The following is an 18,362-nucleotide window of genomic DNA, read 5'->3' as shown; positions in this document are numbered from 1 at the left end:
TTTCAAGCTGAAAGGCATCAATGACGCCTTTAGTGTACTGTGAATGTCGATTCAATGCGTTCCAAAACTTTTCGCTTTTAAGTATATTTGTTCGGTCTTTCTGAATCATTATTAATAATTTTTATTATGCAGAAAAAATGTTTTATTAACTCTTAAAACATTCTTTATTTTTATATAACGTGTCCATTAAATATTTGGATTATAATATTTAATATTTTGAACGGTTCAGATGAAGTTAAAAGACCGGAATTCGCTGGCGGTGTAGTATCGCAAGATGGTATCTGCGGTGGCCAGTGGCGTTATCCAAGAAATTGCTCACCGGAAAATAACACTTGTGAATATGCTATACAATGGACATACAAGGATAAAACGGTAATTTTTCTCATATTTCCTTGGCGTTTCCTTTTGTGTAGATAAAACTACTCTGATGAAACTGATATTATGAATACTTTTTTTTCGTAGGATCTAATAACGTTCGTAATCTCCACGACAAATACCAATACGTGGACCGGCGTTGGATTTTCTGATGACAATAACATGGTAAGACTTTGTCAAATAAAGAGACAAAACTTTGTTTTTTCTCTCGATAATTTGTTTAACGAATTTGTTTTCTCCTTGAAAAGAAATGTGTCGCTTAAAGAGGAAGGTCGGAGCTTATGAAATTTTCAGGTAGTATTGTATTTTTTTTTTAGTCACAAACCGATGCCATACTCGGCTGGGTCGATAAGACAAAAGGTCAGGCTTTCGTGATGGACACCTGGATCAGCGGCTACAATGCACCGTTGCTAGATCCATCACAAGACGTATATAACATCAGCGGTCGCATCGAAAATGGCGTAACCACCCTCCGGTTCTCTAGAAAGCGCGTAACGAAAGACGTCAAAGATTTTTCATTTACAGATGATCACTGTTTATATATGATGTTCCCGGTGAAAGGAGGCATATTTAATCCGATCAATAAGAAGATTCGAAAACACGACGTAAAACCGGTCGTTTCTTCAGATAGAATATGTATCAAGTCTTGCGGCCAAGAAGGTAAATATCAATTACTGTATTTTTGTTGTTTGTTAAAGTTGTCCGATACAACTATTGACGCACAATATAATTTTTAAAAAGACGTTGATTTAATGTATTATTGTTTAATTATATTAGCGAAATTTTTCTTGTCCAATTGTTATTAGAATGTAATTGTTACTTAATTAATTTTTCGTTAAAACATCATTTCTTATGATTATTAATGTATATGATTAATGCTAATTTATTGTGTTTCAAAATATATCTGCGATTATACATATATATTAAGAAAATCATTCAACTGTCCACTTAGAAATTGAAGATCAAAGCACGGTCCCACCTCCAAGATTCTATTACGATGTTGAAATCAAGCTCGTCAGCTTGGGTGACGGATTTGTGATTCCCGAATCCGATAGTCCCGATTTCAAACTAATCTCGAACAAGATATCAGAGAGCTTTGAACCGGTCTTCAAGATGCTTCCGGGTTACCATCACGTCCATCTCAACGAATTACGAAAGTAAGACAGCAAAAAAGAGTGACAAAAACAAGTAGCAAGAAACAAGTTTGCTAAGTACTACTCCCTTCTGTTCTTGTTGCAGAGATAACGAACGGGGAGTGATTGCGCGCATGAACCTAATAATCGACAAGAACGAAATCAAGGGTAGATCGTTAAAACCCGCTGACACCGGTTTAGAAGTGGAAAAAGCGTTGCGCGAGGCGGTCGTGACCGGTCAAGTCGGTATACTCGGCGTCGATCCGCAATACTTAATAGTAAGAACACCAAGAGGTAAGCACTGTTTCAACTGAGGTTCTAAAGCCCAGTTTCATAACTCATGGTTAACTCTAATCGAAGTTTAACTTATCCCAAATAGCACAGCAGCGCCTACAAAGCGCTAATTAAAAAAGCGCTTATATACCTTATTAGTGTTTTTTTTACGCTTTATAGGCGCTGTGTGCTATGTGGGATTCCTCATCTTTAGAATTCTAGAACTGAAAAGAAATGAGGAATAAGTTGAATCTTGGTTAAGAGTTAACTGTGAGTTGTGAACTAATCCTAAATATCATATATACTAATTCTAACACAAAACTCTCTTTTCCTTCGATAAATTTTCCATCTTAGACTGAGATCCAAAATTAGATGACTTTTCATCTTTTTTGAAGAAATAAAGATTTGTTCAGGTTTTTCCAGATATTACAACAGTAATCGTCTTAAAATTTCAAGAACTGTATGATTCAATTATATAGCTTTAAGTAGCATTTTTTAAGTGCTAATATTACGAAGAAATGGAGATTTGTTCACATTATTTAAGATACTCATCATCCCCATTGATCTATCGTTACTTCACAAGATAAAAATATGTATTATATTTATTTTCAGTAAACGACATAGAGACAGAAGATGAAAATGATCGGCCGCCCTCCGCGACGTACTTGTTCTTGAGCGCGACGAAGTTTTATATCGTCGTTGGTTGTGTAGCAGCGTTGCTAGCTCTCGCTCTGCTCCAAGCCAGTTGTACTATCTACAGGAGCTCAAGAAAACGAGCAACCAAGGTATGTTCTGTGTGCGTTAGAAACTTTTTGTTCTTCTTCACATATTTGTTTTCTCTCCACTTTTTCTCGCATCCCAGGTCTTCCCCCTGAGTGTTGTGTTCTGCTCCTTCTCTAACGAAATCTTGTGGTGATCCCTAACGTGTTCCAAGAAAAATGTATAACGCTATCGGAATTCTATCCCGGAGGAAAATAGCCTTTAAGCATCATTTTGATGGAACTCTTGCACTTATCGTAGTAATATTAACTAAATAACTGTAATATCGTAACTAATTAAAATAACTCGATGCTAAAAAAATCCTAATCGTAGAATTATAAAAGAATCATAATACATTTAGAGGATACCAGGTTTCTCTTTTCTTCTCTTACTTCGCGAAAACAACCTGAAAGATCAGATTGCTGTTCGCGTACGTCTTCTTGGGACATTCTGTAGTGTAAAAACTACGCTTCCATCCCCTAATGAACCCGACATCTTTTGCTTCGCTTGTGTTGCATGATTCGCGCTTCCCGCGACCAAAAAAAGAGGGTGTACACGCTGCCTCTGGCTTCCTCCGATGCGTCCAACCCGATTCATCGTACGAACGCGGCGCGGTACCATCGACAACAAAACGGCGATCATCATCACCATCACAACAACAACAATACCAACCACCACCATCATCATCATCAACATCAGCTTCGGCATCACTACGCTTCGTCTGAATTGCATCGAGCTAATCCCAGCTGGTAGAGCTTCTCGTCGAGTATAATCGGTGCGCAATGTCACACTCATCCCTATGTTCTTTCGCTCTAACCCAAGTATTTGACTAACTCGCTGTTATCTGGTTCTTCCTAACTCTTTGTAATCGCACATTTTTGCGCCTTTATGACTTCGCTACCAAACTCTTCCGTTTGATTTTTTTTCCACTAATATAGGATGATTAAATTAACACACACACACTTGGATATTTCTATTTTTTAAATATATGCGTCGACAGATCGTGGACAAATATTTTTTGTTGTGCCAATTGACGAACAAATATGTGTGAAATACATAAGATTATAATTTCTGATAAAGAAATGACGAGGGTATGATTAAAAAAATAAAATTTTGGTAAAATTATCTACGCACATATTTCACATTTTAAGCATATCTTTTTGCGCAGGAACGTTTGATTGCCAGTAATGCCTGGAAGGATTACGCTTCCGGCGCGAACACAAACTTCGCATTTGAGGCGTTCGAAACGGAAGAGAAGGCGCCGCCGCCCCCGATTTCTAGCCTGCCGAGAACCAGGGAGATGACCGGCAACGGCATGACTGGCATGAACGGTACCGATGCAGTCGAAGGGCCCAACAGGATGGTCGGACCCAGAGCGACTTACAGTCTTCCACGCGCTCCCGGTGCCAGACACTCGGCGCCTATCCAGCATGGTTACTATACGCAAGATCGCAGGGATCATTACGGGCGACCTAAGAGCATGCACAATTCAGGCATAGCAACTCAAGCGAATCAACCAGACTTCTACTTCATGCCCAGCCAGCGAAAGTATAGCGGCGAGGTTGTGCGCGTTTATGTGGATTACAGCAACCAGCCGAAGTAATCAAGAGAAAGTTCAGATCAAAAATCGCGAGAAAACGATTTACTCGCTTCATCGAAGCGATCTGTACATATCCGAGTTGTAGTGACAGAGGTCGCGAAGAAAGGACTACGCAACCCCTGTGCGGTGCTATTTTATCTGTTTCTTTTTTTCTCTTTCCCCGTGATTTCTCTCCCCTGAAGATCCAACTGAATCGAGTCGCTGGATTTAGAAAACGGGGAGAGAAATTGTCCCGTAGGAAGCATAGAAGTGGCGCTTACGACCAAAGAAAATATCCATGGGGCCCGCGCCCTGTAATTCTGTATAGAGCGCATGAACTCTCGTCAAACTTTTGTGCTTTTGCGGTAGAGAAACTGTACAATTATATAAGTAAATTTCATATAGTAGTCGAAAATCTGATAGTCCGAACTGTCCGAGGATCCCTGGGTCCAAAATACGAATCTTACGATTTAGCAGGAAGTATTCGAAGATTCAAGAAAGATCCAAGGGCCATATAACTTAACATGAAGTAAATAAGACTTGAAAGACCCACGGATCCTAGAATAACAGGATTCAATAATCCTGAAATTCGAAAATTCAAATACCGATAAAAAAAACATGTACCTAAGTTTATCTCATTCGATGCGTCTGTTTATATCGCGTAATAGAATGCCGACATGCTCAATGGGATGCATTTACATCATCTACTCTAAAGAGCAAGCGAGAACGCGCGTTTGAGCAATAAAACATTTGTACATTTTTAAACAAAAATGCGTCCTGAATTTCTTTAATGGATTACCTTCTTTAAAATCCTATTTCCATACTGTTTTACTTATGCAGTTGGTCTATCAGTTTTCAGAGAAGCGGTAGCGCGATCATAACGATAAACAAGCAAAATACTTACGAAGCGGTTAATAATAATCGTTATGGATAAAAATTGTAATGCTTGTGACAATGACGACATTGTGGATATAGATAATCGTGTTGGTACGGATTATAAATTATTACAATAGAGTGATAAAATTAACGATATAATACTTGTAATAATTATAATAACGATAGATGCAGCAGCAGTAGTAACGATGGCAATAATATTACAGTATTAATTACATTAATGTCATTAACAACGGCGTCGCGTGCAGCCAGACTTCCGAAATATTTTCACGAGCGATGGAATATAAGGCGACGCCAAAGATAAACTTTCCCTCTCTCTCTCTCTCTCTTGCGATCTCTAAAAGTACGCGAGCATACATCCGGAAGTCAATTGTGGCACGCACTGCCCGCGTTCCCTATTATTACATAACTAGTATCGAGCACATATGTTCGGCTCTACCATAAGTTTTTTTTCTTCGGTCACACGTGCGAAGTTTGAGAAACGAGTTCTACGAATCTAATATTAATAATAATGGCATACCCACGAACGCGAATGCAAACGCCGCGCGGAACAATAGAGCGATGTATGTGACGAGTAAACGCGTGACTGAACTATGGTGCTCGTTAGAATGCACCTCGAAGCGTTTTGTAAGAAATTATATGTAATCGCGCACGTATTCGCGCTCGGTGGGTACGCCATATTTTATCTCTGCATTTTATCTCTGCTTTTTTTTAATCTATCGGTCTGTTTACTTGTTAGCTTGTCACTCATACGCATTATTTCTCTCTCTCTCTCTCTCTCCCCCTCTTTTTTTCCCATACACACATACATACACACATTCTCGCGCGCGCGCGCACGCGCGCGCACACACACACACACACACGCACACGCACACACGCACACACGCGCGCACATACCCTCCATTCCCTGGCACGCACTCGTGTCATCATCGGCACTTGTACATAACTCGACACATCTTTTGGTTAAAGCAGTGTAGTTAAAGAATACGAACAGGCGAACATCTGATAAACGGAGTGAACACCCCCGTAATAAGGCTTAATTTAATTTGTTAGTAACTTGTGTGATCTTGCTCTGTACGCGTCTGCTGCACACGCCTGTTTTCACACAGGTGCGCACTATGAATGGCCCACTCAAGCTCGCTGCTGTCCATTTTGCAGTGTTTATTCCACATTTATGACGACACATCTCTCTCTCTCTCTCTCTTTCTCTCTCTCTCATTCAAAAGCCGTGTTCCGTTGTCTTTACAGATTTCCATTGCAGCTCTCTACACATGACGACCCGTTCTCCAACTTTTATCGTACCGTTCTATTTCATTTACTTGTTGTTTCACTTCCTCTGCCTGACATCGGATTCCTTGTTAGGTGTCGGTTTGCTATAAATTTAATGAAAGCAGAATATCAGGCAAAGTAGTAACTACGCACAAGAATATATAAAGCGTTCGTCATTAATATAATTTATGTCATATTTTATAAATAATATAAATAAGCAGTTTTATTATAAATAAGTAGAATAGAATTGAAATGGAGTAGGAAAAATAATCTTCATCTACGTTTTTCTTTTTGTAAACAATCGAGATAAATAATTTAGCCAAGTTGAAGCCGATTTTAGAGTATGTTGTTTCTGAAACTTATCCAAGGTAGACTTAAAATGGATGCTGCTGGTGAATTGGAACTGTGGTATTAGAGGTAAATCGGATGGGAGAGGCTCATGTAAAGGAATATATCACTCCGAGAGTTCATCATTAGGACTAAGTTCAAAGACTGCATAATGAATTTCTGTCGAACAGAAATACAAAATCGTAATTCTACATTTCATAAAATAATATGTCATAAAAAAAGGGATAATCAAATTCCAAAACACACTTACGTATCAGGACTTTGATCGGTATCGGATTCCTCAAGTTCAGCTTTGTTCCGCTTCTTTTCGTACACTAGAATAATGGCGCACAGAACAACAACCTCCGCGCAAATGCCTAAGAAGGGCCAGAGTGCAGCAAGCTTGTCCTTCACCCTGAGGAATGTCTTGGCCTCCGATGAATGTTCCAATACGGGATCAGACCAGTTGTATGACATTCTGCAGATAATATTACCGCGATCGTTCATCTTGATGTCGTCGACAGTCAGAACGGCGCCATAAATATCCCTCTCTGGATCTTTGGTGATTTTCACGCGATCCTTACTGCGTGTATAATTTTGATCCCCGAAGGTCCAGTATATCTTTACGCCGGGGCTATACCGAAGATTGCTGCACACCAAGTGTAGCTTTTCACCCTCCATCACATTGGTAGATTCAACCAGATGCGCCATTGGCCTTGCTGAAATTTTAGAGCATCGAATGTAAAATCAAAACTTCTTCCGGTAAAATATCTTTAAAAAAAAACTGGTTTTCTCTTTTTTTAAAGTAGGTACCTTAACAGTGGCGACTAAATTCATACAATGTTTCCAGCGTAAGCCGCTTGCTTCTAACAATATTTCTATAAATCTAGAAACATTGTAGCAGAGTACTCACGTACGACTCTGTATTCGATTGTGGAGTTAGCCGCTTTACAAGTATAATTTCCATGAGCTTCCTCCTTATCCTTTAAAATTTCCAGGCTGCCAGTCTCATTATCAATCTTGATGATATCTTCGTTGCCAGCAAACGCCGTGCTTAACGGTGTCTTGTCCTTCAGCCATAGCACTTTATCGCCGGCGCTTCTGTTTGCACATTCGAGCACCAAAGGTATGTCTCTGGCCATAAGTACTCTAATCTTAATATCTGCGCCAAACAAAAAGATGTTTTTCGGTATACCATTATTTATATTTTTAACCATGCAATTATGATGTCAAAGAAAAAAAATAATGTGTAATGTGTAAACGTTGCATATATCAGTTACAACAAAATTAAAATTTTTATTATCTATAATAAAGTATGACGTAAGACATAGTGATTATCTTATACGCGAGACATATGATTAATATAATGATAAGTAACGAATTTTTCTGTCGTAAGAATTTCATGTGCATATAATTCAATTCTACATACACAACATGGATTATTAATTATTTACAAATGTACAAGGACGATTTGAATACTCTATAATAATGAGATATATTATTATTACGTAATCAACATAAATCTTTCATGTTCTTAACGCTTGCATGTAGATGTGTGTGATAATTAACGTTACCAGTTTTAATATAATACGCTCGATAAATAATGCAATAAATATTCATGAATTTGTCGGAGAATACATTGAGAAAAAAAATGAATAAAATAATAATTCTACATGCAATAAAGCAATAACTGGGAGTTTATTTCGAGGCAGAATATCAGTTATCAAATATTATCACAGAAAAAAGATTACCGAGAAAAGATTTCAGATATAGGCCACGTATCTTCGTAGAGGTGTAAATACTTGACTTATTAATTTAACCGATAATTGATATTTAGCTATTTATCAGACTCGAATCTACAATAAACACGTACATAACAAACGTGATAATAAAATATTAATACCCGTTTTCACCAACGTAGATCAACTTTAATTTTGATTCAATTTACTCTTCATATCTTTCTAATTCTTAGAAAAAGATGAAGAGTCAGTTGAACAGAGATTAAACATTACATTGATGAAAACGAGCATAAGTCTATGTGTAGGTGTGTAATAGCAAAATATACTAATCTTTTTAATGGAAACAGTAATAAACGCGCGTCATATTGTCGCATAGAGGGAAAAATGCTGACGTAAATGTGTACAGGGTGTCGGAAAAACTTTATAGTAGAATTTTCTAACTGACAGAGTTTTTAGGTGATTAGAGTATAATTTATCAAAATAATGACATATATACTCATAACATTACGAACCAAAGTATAACGACAGGTGGAAAGACTCCGCACTGTCGGAGGTGCATTTGTAATCTCCTTCGTGACTCTCAGTCGCCTGGGAAGCCGAGAGTTTGCTGCTGCCGGCGTCGGTCTTTGAAAAAACAACTAGCTGACCACTGGACAACTCAGGTTCCAACGTCTGACCATTCCTGGTCCATCTAACGAGATCATCGTCCTTCAAATCGTTGCACTCGATGTTCCAAGGTTGTCCCTCGCGCACGATCGTCGGCCCCGTATATTGCACTTTTATTTAAAAAAAAACATTCAAATTTATATACAATACAAGTTAAAACTGTGACAAAATAATTTTATCTTTAATTTAATTAAATTGATCAAATAAATTTGCAAGTTTTCTTTATAAAATTAGGAACGGCAAACAAACAATTGCTTAATTATTTTAAATTAAAGATGAAAAAAACAAGTCTTTTTACTTCGAAGAAAAGCATCAAATAAAAAATGGGTTTCTTACTGTAAAACCGTTTTATTAACTATAATAATATAGAATTATAAACAATGTAAAGAATTAATTTTTCTTGATATTTGTCATTAAATTGTTCAACAGATCTAAATACCGTTGATAATTGTTTGAACAATAGATATTTTACTCCGATTTTAAAAGCTAATCAAGCAATGGCCCATAATGTCGTCAACAAATAATACTTCATTAGTAAAATTGACACTGTGTTGTCGTATACTTGTTTGTATTATAATTGTATGTATTCTAAATTTTAATTATTGAGGCAATGTCCCGACATAATATCTATTAAAAAATAGTTGAAGATATTTCGATGAACGTTGTCTCTCTAATTTAAATTTAGAATATGTATAATTGCAACCAAGGGTAACTCCGGCAAATAAGCCGCACTGGGACTTACGCCGCAGAAGTCAGAAAAAATAGAAGGAGTGGGGGTAATTTTCTCGCAACTACTCTGTTATATGCCTTTATATTAGTATTGTGTTATGATTTCAGCTTCTAACTGTTAATATTAATGAAATTATTGTGAATTGAATCGATTTATCATTGTAATAAGTAAGCGCCATCATAAATTACAATCTACATAAAATGATTACTGTAGGGCGTGTAAAAGACTTAGTGGTTATTTCGTGATAGAGGAATACGTGTAGAGGAATAATAAAGCATGTTGTATAACAAGATACAAGTGCTTCGCTTTCGTATTCTTTGTTTAGTTGGTTGTCTTGTACATTCCATCTATTTGGGATATACGGCATTTTTAGCGAATGGGATTTATGCCCAAAGCATACAAACTGCGCAGATTGAATTCAGTGCACTAAATGCAATAAACGCATTACATGAAATATATACCTCATGTCATAACACTTGTAATATATATAGGAAGATTGTGATTATTATTTATTACTTCATATACATATTTATCATTCTTATTCCTTAATAAAACTTTATAAACGCATTTTATAAGTTATTGTGTCATTTTACGTCTTATTTATAAGCATTATTTGTAAATTTTTCATAAGCTGTACATATCCCCCTCCTCCTATGAGTAGCCATATATCCCATCCCTATGGGATATACGGCAAAAATGCAAGGATTTCAAAAAGTTCATTTTTTAATATGAAAAGTAAATATATTTCGGATTTCTAATATTTTTTTCATAGTAGTAGACAGTACAAAGTTTTTACTGATATAGTTCGTTTATTTTAAACATAGTAAATAATATTTAATAAATTAAGTTTTTGATAGGTGCGGCGTATATACCGAAGTTACCCTATACAACGAAATCAGCGTTAATATTATATAACAGTATGAAACTTTTATTTAACTTTTAAAATGGGAGTACTGTGTATAAAATATCGTTCAAATAATCATAGACAATAATGTATATCCATCGGATCACTGTCACTTTAATCATTGTACTATATTTTTACTTTTAAAGCTATTTTTACACAAAATTTTTTTTGGATGCAACAACTAAATTCTAGATCAATAGTACAGCATCAAAATCATTAAATGCTCCAAAAAAATATACTTAGGCTCGTATCTAGGTAAACAATTTTTAGAGTCGAAGTAAAAAAAAACTGCTTTTTATAAAGATTTTAATCAATAAACAAATAGATTGAAATTTAAAAGATTGAAATTTAAAAGATTTTAATATAAAGTCTCTAATTTTTTTTTCGATCATTTTCATCTCTACCCTAAATCAGTCTTACCTATACATCATTTTAATTGAGAAAGAAAATGTTCAAATTTATTTATAAGTCAGTAAAGTGTGAAGAACTGTGACGATGCAATAATTCTGTCCATATAAGGACAGAATTAGATGTATACATTTGATTAAGTCTATTTATCAGTTAAATTCCTGTCATAAATTGTGAAAAATTTAGAAATGGCAAAGAAAACAATTGCCAAGTTATTTTTAATTAATCTTTAGCAATTAGCACATTAGACAACGAAATGAAATATAGAATTATGAATTTATAAATTTAAAGTCTTTAATAATAAAGATAACAAGTCCTTATAAATAATTATTGTGCTAAATAATTATATCTCTCTTTATAGTAAAAAAACACCATTGTAGGCTCATCGTTTCAAAGAAAATGCATCACCCGTTATTCTCTCGTGACTAAAGAAGTTATAGTCACGCAGAGTAAAACTGATATTCGCGTAAATGGTTAACCTTGGACACGACGACCCTCGAAAGTAAGTATTTAGCTCGCGTTGAATAAAAGGTAAGATAAAGTACCGAAGAATTCTTATCGTAGATAAATGCACCATTACTTTAGCAACTATTGTAACCATTGTAATTCCGCAGTTCTGTGTTCAAGATAATATTGATCAAGTTTTACACAGAGTAATAGTTAAGTTTCTTTGTTTTAGTTAAATCTAGTAAATATTAAGTGTTCCGATTTGCAAGTCAGAGAAAGATCAACCAGTACATTTCCGTCTCTAAATTAAACTGAAAATTTAAAAACTCGCGACGTTGTCATACCTGCGCGGGTCGATAAATGTTGAACTCTGGGAAACTTATGTGAAAGACGCGCAGAAAATAGGTGTGGCAGAAATATATTTGTTCTTATTTCGAATGCGAGAGAGAACGATCAGAAATATCGATCGTCCGCACACAGGGAATGCGTGTTTACGCATGTTAACATTTCAGGGTGTTCGGTGCGAGAACGGTTTCTCTCGGTTCTTAGCCGTCTCGGTATGACCATACAAACTATCGATCGCACGTGTACAATCAGTTAATTATCCTCGCGAGTATACCGCATAGCAATGAAAACCGGAATTTTTTCGCGAGAAAGATAATTAGTAGCAATTTAGCTAATTACTCTCAGCAATATTCGTGAACAACTGCTGCTCGCAAGTTTTGCGAATGAATTACTTCTATGAATTATTTCCTCGGACAACATGTAAGCACGCATAAAGAAATTAATTTTATATAAAAATTAGAGCGTTTTATTAAATTTTACTTCAATATATTGTTTGACATTTGAATTATAGATGGAAGGAATCGATTTTGCTAGATACAGACCTGAATACAAATCTGAAAATAATTTTGTTTGAACCATCAAAATAATTATGTAGGACGCTCAAATTAGTTATTAGAAAATTAAAACTTTTTGGAACATTGTCAGCTACGTTTAAGCGTTATACATAATTGTTTTGATGATCTAATAAAATTATTTTCAGATTTGTATCTCTAGCTAAATTTTTAGATACGCACTTCAACAAAAGCGTTCTTTCCGCATATGTCTTTTCATTTTCATGAAGTGTTCTTTCGTAATTTAGTATCTAAACCTTGTTAAATTCAATTTTTAAACAATTAATTTATTTATTTATTACGCGATACTGAAGAGTATTATTATATTTGGAAGAAAGATTAATTTCAGATTCTATTTATCACGCGCGCATTTCATCTGAAGAAACATAAGAAAAATTAATTACTATCAATTTTTTGTTAATTTTGCATTTCTTTGTTAATTCGTTTTCTCATTGCTAAAATTCCTTGTTGATTCCTTGTTCAAATCAAATCATACATAATACTGAAAGTAATGTTTATATAATATATACAAATCAGAAGACTTTTAGACGGACAGCTCAAGTGAAATTCTACTTTCGGTAACAGAAATGTCATGCGTTGATGACGAATCAGCAGAATTATATCAATGTGATGACGTACGCGTATGTATGTGTCACAGTAGTTTCACTGTGATAAATACTGACAAAGCCAGTCTGGTCAGTGAGAATGTGAATCAGAACGCAAATCGTTATTTTCGAGTCGCGGCACGATAGCTCTGTGATCAAAATAAATGTTGACGGCGTCGTTTGACAATTATTAATGTCAAACAATTAATGTCACCGAACAGATTAAGGCGAAATTCATCTTGATTACAGATTCAACACACTGATAACCGACACGTGAATGTCAGAGAATTATCTAATGAACGAGGAAAAATTCCGAGAACAGATCATTCGACGTATTGCATTGTTCAATTATTTTCATCGCAGAGAATTATTCACAGCCGCGTTCAATGTCCATTTTTTACAATACAAAGTTTAATACAATATTTTAATATTTCAGAAGCTTTTCCCTATAAACTTGCTTATTGATAAAAATAAAATTGAATACATTTCGAAAAATTAGATTCTTAGAAAATAAAAAATAATCATATATGTATATAATAATCGTTAGAGGAATCATTAATAAATTCAGACATATTAATTTTTAATTTGGACATATCTGGTCGCATTTTTCCTTCACAGACTTGAATTATATTGTTTAAATCTGTTATATTTCAGTACATTTGTTCATCAAAAAGTTATGAAGACCGTAAAGGTACTATCAATGCTTTAAATCAATATTCATAGATCATAGATCAGTATTCATAGATTATACATCATTTGATTTCGCCATAAATCAATTCCTCGTGTTCATAATCTTCTAGGTTGCTTTTATACCTGACGCGAATTCTCGAACAACCAACCAAGTAACATTTAAACGATCAGCATCATATCTTCATAACGAATACAATCAATCGTAGCCACAGATCGTATGGTTTGATAACCAAACCATAATGTATTTTGCTGAGCTAACATTAATTTCTGTTATTGAATACCCTAGCCGTTGGTCGTGATCGCGACCAAATAATATTCTGATTCTTTTCCTTCGTTCTTCCAAAGCAAAATCCAGTCGAATTCGATAGAGAGGGAAATTGTCCCGATTGTCCGGCGGACTGACACAGCGTTCAAATGTGAATCGGCGGGGTAACTCCGGGAAAATCAATAAACTACGAATGTTATTTTAAGCCTGCTTTCACGACGGCACCACGCAGCTGAAAATCCGCACACAAGGTTCACGAGCCTGAAGATAAAATGTCTGTCAATTGAAACGTCGAAGAATCTAATCGCACTTTTTATTTCTTTTAAATAAGAATTCTTAGCCAGACGCGGTTTGTCGCTCGGATCGAATAGAAAGAACTCCGAGAAAGAATCGTGCGTGACGCGATTCTGGAATAAACGATTAAATTTTAGGTGAATGACATTTCAGGCGAGTTGAGTTCTACCGTCGAAGGACGTATCCTTCGAGCGTATAGTCACAATTCGCATTCTAAACGCGTGACTCTATCGGGCGCAGCTTGCACGCAAAGAATTCTCATAGGAGAGAAAAACTGATAGCCTGGTGTAATTCCTGTAATTTTGTTTTCAGTCAGAGATATTTTTCGCATTGTTCATTCCGTTTTATCTTACGCTTGTCTGCCGTTAGTTATGAATGAACGGCAAATACTCGCAAAACGAGAACATGTCTCTTTCTGAGCTTGCAACCATCTCGATTTTGCTGGCCGAAACTTCATGCCGCACAGTGTTGCATTTTTGAGGTAATCAAGGCAACATGTGACACACTTTCAGGGTATATTCCTAGACTCGTCTTCTCGTTTTGAGGGACATAATCTTGAACATGGCCTCTTCTGTGTTCCGAACACGTCGCGAAACTATGGGATCTGTTACGTTGGGAAACCGTAAAAATAGATGCATCCTTGCAGGATGAGATGTAAGTGTTTCTCATCTGGTGTTCAAGAATAGAGACGTTTCATGACCACCCAGACGTAGTGGCTAGATATTGCGAGCTGGTCAGAAGAGTTATTACGAAAACAAATTAATATCTAAGAATACGATTTCTTGAATAAAATTTGTAGTAGTATATTTTCAAGGATAAAATAAAAAAGAAATTTATTAATTTTTGAATAAGAAGAGAAAGTAAAATAAGAAGTATTAGGAGAGGATGTGCTGATATTCTCAATATTCTTAATTTTATTTTTTCTTATATTACTTCTTATCATTCTTAAATATAGCGAGTGTGTGTCTTTACTCCGTTTATATATTTCATTAATTCTTGTCAATGCTTAACTCTCCGAAGCCAAAATCTGTAACATAATATTATTGACACTGGATCTGGAAGATTCATTTAACTTATGTTAATTAAATAGCATTAATTAATTTGAAGGAATTAAAATGGCATAACTCGTACGAAAAAGAATAACTGCTAAATATATTTTAATAAGAATAATCCAAAGTTGCAGATGTAACATAAAGAAAATTGAATTGTTTGACATCTTTGACAAAGATATACATTCCGTCAGCTCCGGAGAGTTAAGATTCGAAAATTCTTGTTAACTTCTGGGTCAAGTTTGTTGACCTCTTTTAATCCTCCGACTTCTTCCGAGTGTCATCCAAGTGCAGAGCACTAACGGTCTTTCGAAGATGTGAGCAAATTCCGTAAGATCCACAGGTTGACCTTAGATTTATCTTGCGCGCTTTTTACAACAGTACCTTCGCTTTCTTTCTTTTCAACGCCTGAATGTATATTTATCTCAATATATCAATTCAAGGCAATCTCAATGTATCAATTTCAATTTGTATGTTCACTGAGAATGACCCAAAGAGAAACCAAAACTTTTGTAACTTGTTTATTTATTTTTTTAATAAGAATAGTTTCAAAGTGTGCGTTTGATTAAATGCGCTTAACTCTCATTTGCCCCAGAAACTTGCCTTATTTATTATTTTTTATATATTTATCTTATTTCAAGTGCAAAAATTTCTGAAGTTTCAAGCATTCCAAACAAACCTCTTGTTAATCATAAAGTGTCCACGGGAAATCGCGGTAGTCACGTTTTTCGGCGCCGATTCCGACTCGATCCGGGACATTATGATTCGCTGTGTCTCGCGGTTTATAGATGTAAAAATAGTCGGACCGTGCAAGCTATCCAGAGTTAACTTTTTAGCGTTCTCATGCGTCTGGCACAAACGTAAGCAAGCAAACAGTCAGGGGCGACGTTCGTTCAACGTGTTTGCCTTATTCCATCAACGTTGATGTCATTGCGTCGTATATATCAGGGCTAATATCTATAATGATCCCTTCGGCGGACAGATACGATATGGGTTACCATTCGCGGGAAACGAGTCGAGTTTTCTGGGTGAACGGAAAATAGGGTCGTTGCGCAACGAAAGTCACCGCGGCGCGCGAATAGTTCACCATCGCCGTCATCCTCCACCTCGACCCGCGTATCCGCCGCGTGACGCGCGTGTCTTGCTTTTCACATCGCGATTTCCCTAGATACACATTTATTTTTCGTATATTATCACACAGGGATTTCTGAGATACCCCTTAAGCTTTTCATCATATAGTTTTATTGACGCTCGAGAAAACAACCATATTGTGATTAAGTTTTTTTAACCAATCATAAATAAACTAAAAATATGTCTATTCATTCAAAAGTAGTCTACAATCATAGTAATACAGATAATAAAGTTTAAAATCGGGAAAACATCTTTAAAAGTGTATATGTATTTTTTTAATAAAATGAAAAATTATGAAAAAATTATAATTTGTTATATTATATTTGAAAGGAATACAAAAAATTTGACAGCGATTTAGAACTCTGACCAAAAATTATTTATAAGAAGTAGACATGTTTTTAAAAAATAATTGAAATGAAATGAGAGAGAGAGAGAGAAAAATTTCATTCAAACTATAAAATGTGAACATTGAATTATTTCATATCTATTATTCATTTTTATGCGGAAAGTATAAATTTTCAATTCCAGTTTTTGCAGAGACTATACATTATTGAAAAGAACGATTTTGTTGAACTATCAAAATAATTATGCAGGAAATTCAAGTAATGCTTGTATAAAAAAGTTTGACATTCTAAAAATCAACTCAGATAAAGTCCTACATATTTATTTTAATAATCCAACAAAATTTCAGGAAAACTGTTCTTTTCATAAGACATCTTTTAGACTGATCCTGCAAAGATATTTTTGATATTTTTTAAATATGTATCCCGATTTTGGATTTTATGTTGTCTAGGAAGTACCAAAAAAACTTTCGAATGATTATTATTTACTAATTCTACCGATAATAAAGTTTCAAAACTTCACTTGGTCCCGAAGACTTCAGAGCGTATTAATGCAATTGTCGCAATCATTCGTTATGAAACATCACGATATACTTTACACTACTACGCGCGCGTGTATGCGGAATCGAATACGAGTTGTACGAGAGACATTCAAACCTTGGCAACGGCACCTTGCGAGTTCTTCTTCATTGTGAAAGTAATGTTCGCGCGATGACGTACCCAGTTACTGCCGCATCGATTATATTATTATCATAGATAAAAAAAAGGAAAAAAAAACGCTCTTCGCCTCCGGTTAGAAAAAGATTAGAAAAAGATCCAACAAGATAATCCCACCAATATAGGATTAAAGAAGACCCGATAAGAAATTCTTTCCTCAAGCTTCATTTTTATATCTTTTAAATAAATATTTAATGAAAATGATTAACATATCGCTTATTTGCCACAACAACGATATAACTAAAAAATTATAATTCTAGAATTGCTTACAGAAAAAAAACATAAAGAAAAAAAGAAAAAATATACTTTAAAAGAATATACATTTATACTAGCATACTATTTATATTAGCATACTTCTATAATTACCCAGATAGACTTGTATGACGATCACGATATGCACAAATTAATTTACTGAAAATTTAGAACAATTTTATGATCATTTATGACATTATAAAAGCGAAAACGTTTATATTAAGGAAAATATAAAATTTAGGTTATTTGAATGATTAAATTTTTTGTTATAGAATTACAAAAACATATGTATGAAAATATATCTTCAGATCTATAATATTCGTTTTACGATATTGCTATATGAAATATTTACATCATACATAATTAAATGAAATACATCGTATAATGATGCACATTTGCAATTATCATGTGATGCTATAGAAAGCTTAAATAATTTTTTAATTTTTCTTCATTTCATGCCGCATAAAGTAAGATAAATATACTGTAAAATTTGGGTAAACAAATGTCGATTTTGATATACCGAATTTTGTTGAAAGAATTCGTAATCCTGATGTGATGTCATAGTAAGCATAAATGATTTGTAAACTTTTACTTATTTCATGCCGCATAAAGTAAGATA

The 18,362-nt window shown here is 34.9% G+C and overlaps 2 protein-coding genes across 3 annotated transcripts in view; one reads left to right on the top strand and one right to left on the bottom strand.

Annotated features, from left to right (window-relative positions):
• The window catches only part of nahoda (DOMON-like domain-containing protein nahoda), a 35,196-nt gene extending 29,377 nt beyond the window's left edge, over positions 1-5,819 (top strand). The window contains exons 11-18 of one of the 2 annotated variants that reach the window (XM_018453894.1): positions 230-372; positions 463-540; positions 693-1,035; positions 1,328-1,532; positions 1,615-1,802; positions 2,394-2,566; positions 3,087-3,315; positions 3,709-3,784. In XM_018453894.1, coding sequence (XP_018309396.1) covers positions 230-372; positions 463-540; positions 693-1,035; positions 1,328-1,532; positions 1,615-1,802; positions 2,394-2,566; positions 3,087-3,293 — 1,337 coding nt within the window. In that variant the 3' untranslated portion in view covers positions 3,294-3,315; positions 3,709-3,784. Of the gene's footprint in view, positions 1-229; positions 373-462; positions 541-692; positions 1,036-1,327; positions 1,533-1,614; positions 1,803-2,393; positions 2,567-3,086; positions 3,316-3,708 lie in introns of both variants that reach the window. The other variant, XM_018453887.1, reaches the window with a different exon arrangement.
• Positions 5,820-6,065: 246 nt separating this feature from the next.
• Bsg (immunoglobulin domain-containing protein Bsg) overlaps positions 6,066-18,362 on the bottom strand; it is an 18,636-nt gene continuing 6,339 nt past the window's right edge. Inside the window, exons 2-5 of the mRNA XM_018453931.1 lie at positions 8,861-9,124; positions 7,523-7,771; positions 6,881-7,328; positions 6,066-6,386 (exon numbers count right to left, since the gene is read on the bottom strand). Of these exons, the coding sequence (XP_018309433.1) occupies positions 6,341-6,386; positions 6,881-7,328; positions 7,523-7,771; positions 8,861-9,124 (1,007 nt within the window). The 3' untranslated portion in view covers positions 6,066-6,340. The remainder of the gene's footprint in view (positions 6,387-6,880; positions 7,329-7,522; positions 7,772-8,860; positions 9,125-18,362) is intronic.

This window comes from Mycetomoellerius zeteki, unplaced genomic scaffold (genome assembly GCF_001594055.1).
Source record: "Mycetomoellerius zeteki isolate Tzet28-1 unplaced genomic scaffold, Tzet1.0 scaffold111, whole genome shotgun sequence".
Lineage (NCBI taxonomy): Eukaryota > Metazoa > Arthropoda > Insecta > Hymenoptera > Formicidae > Mycetomoellerius > Mycetomoellerius zeteki.
This window is presented reverse-complemented; position numbering and strand designations above follow the sequence as displayed.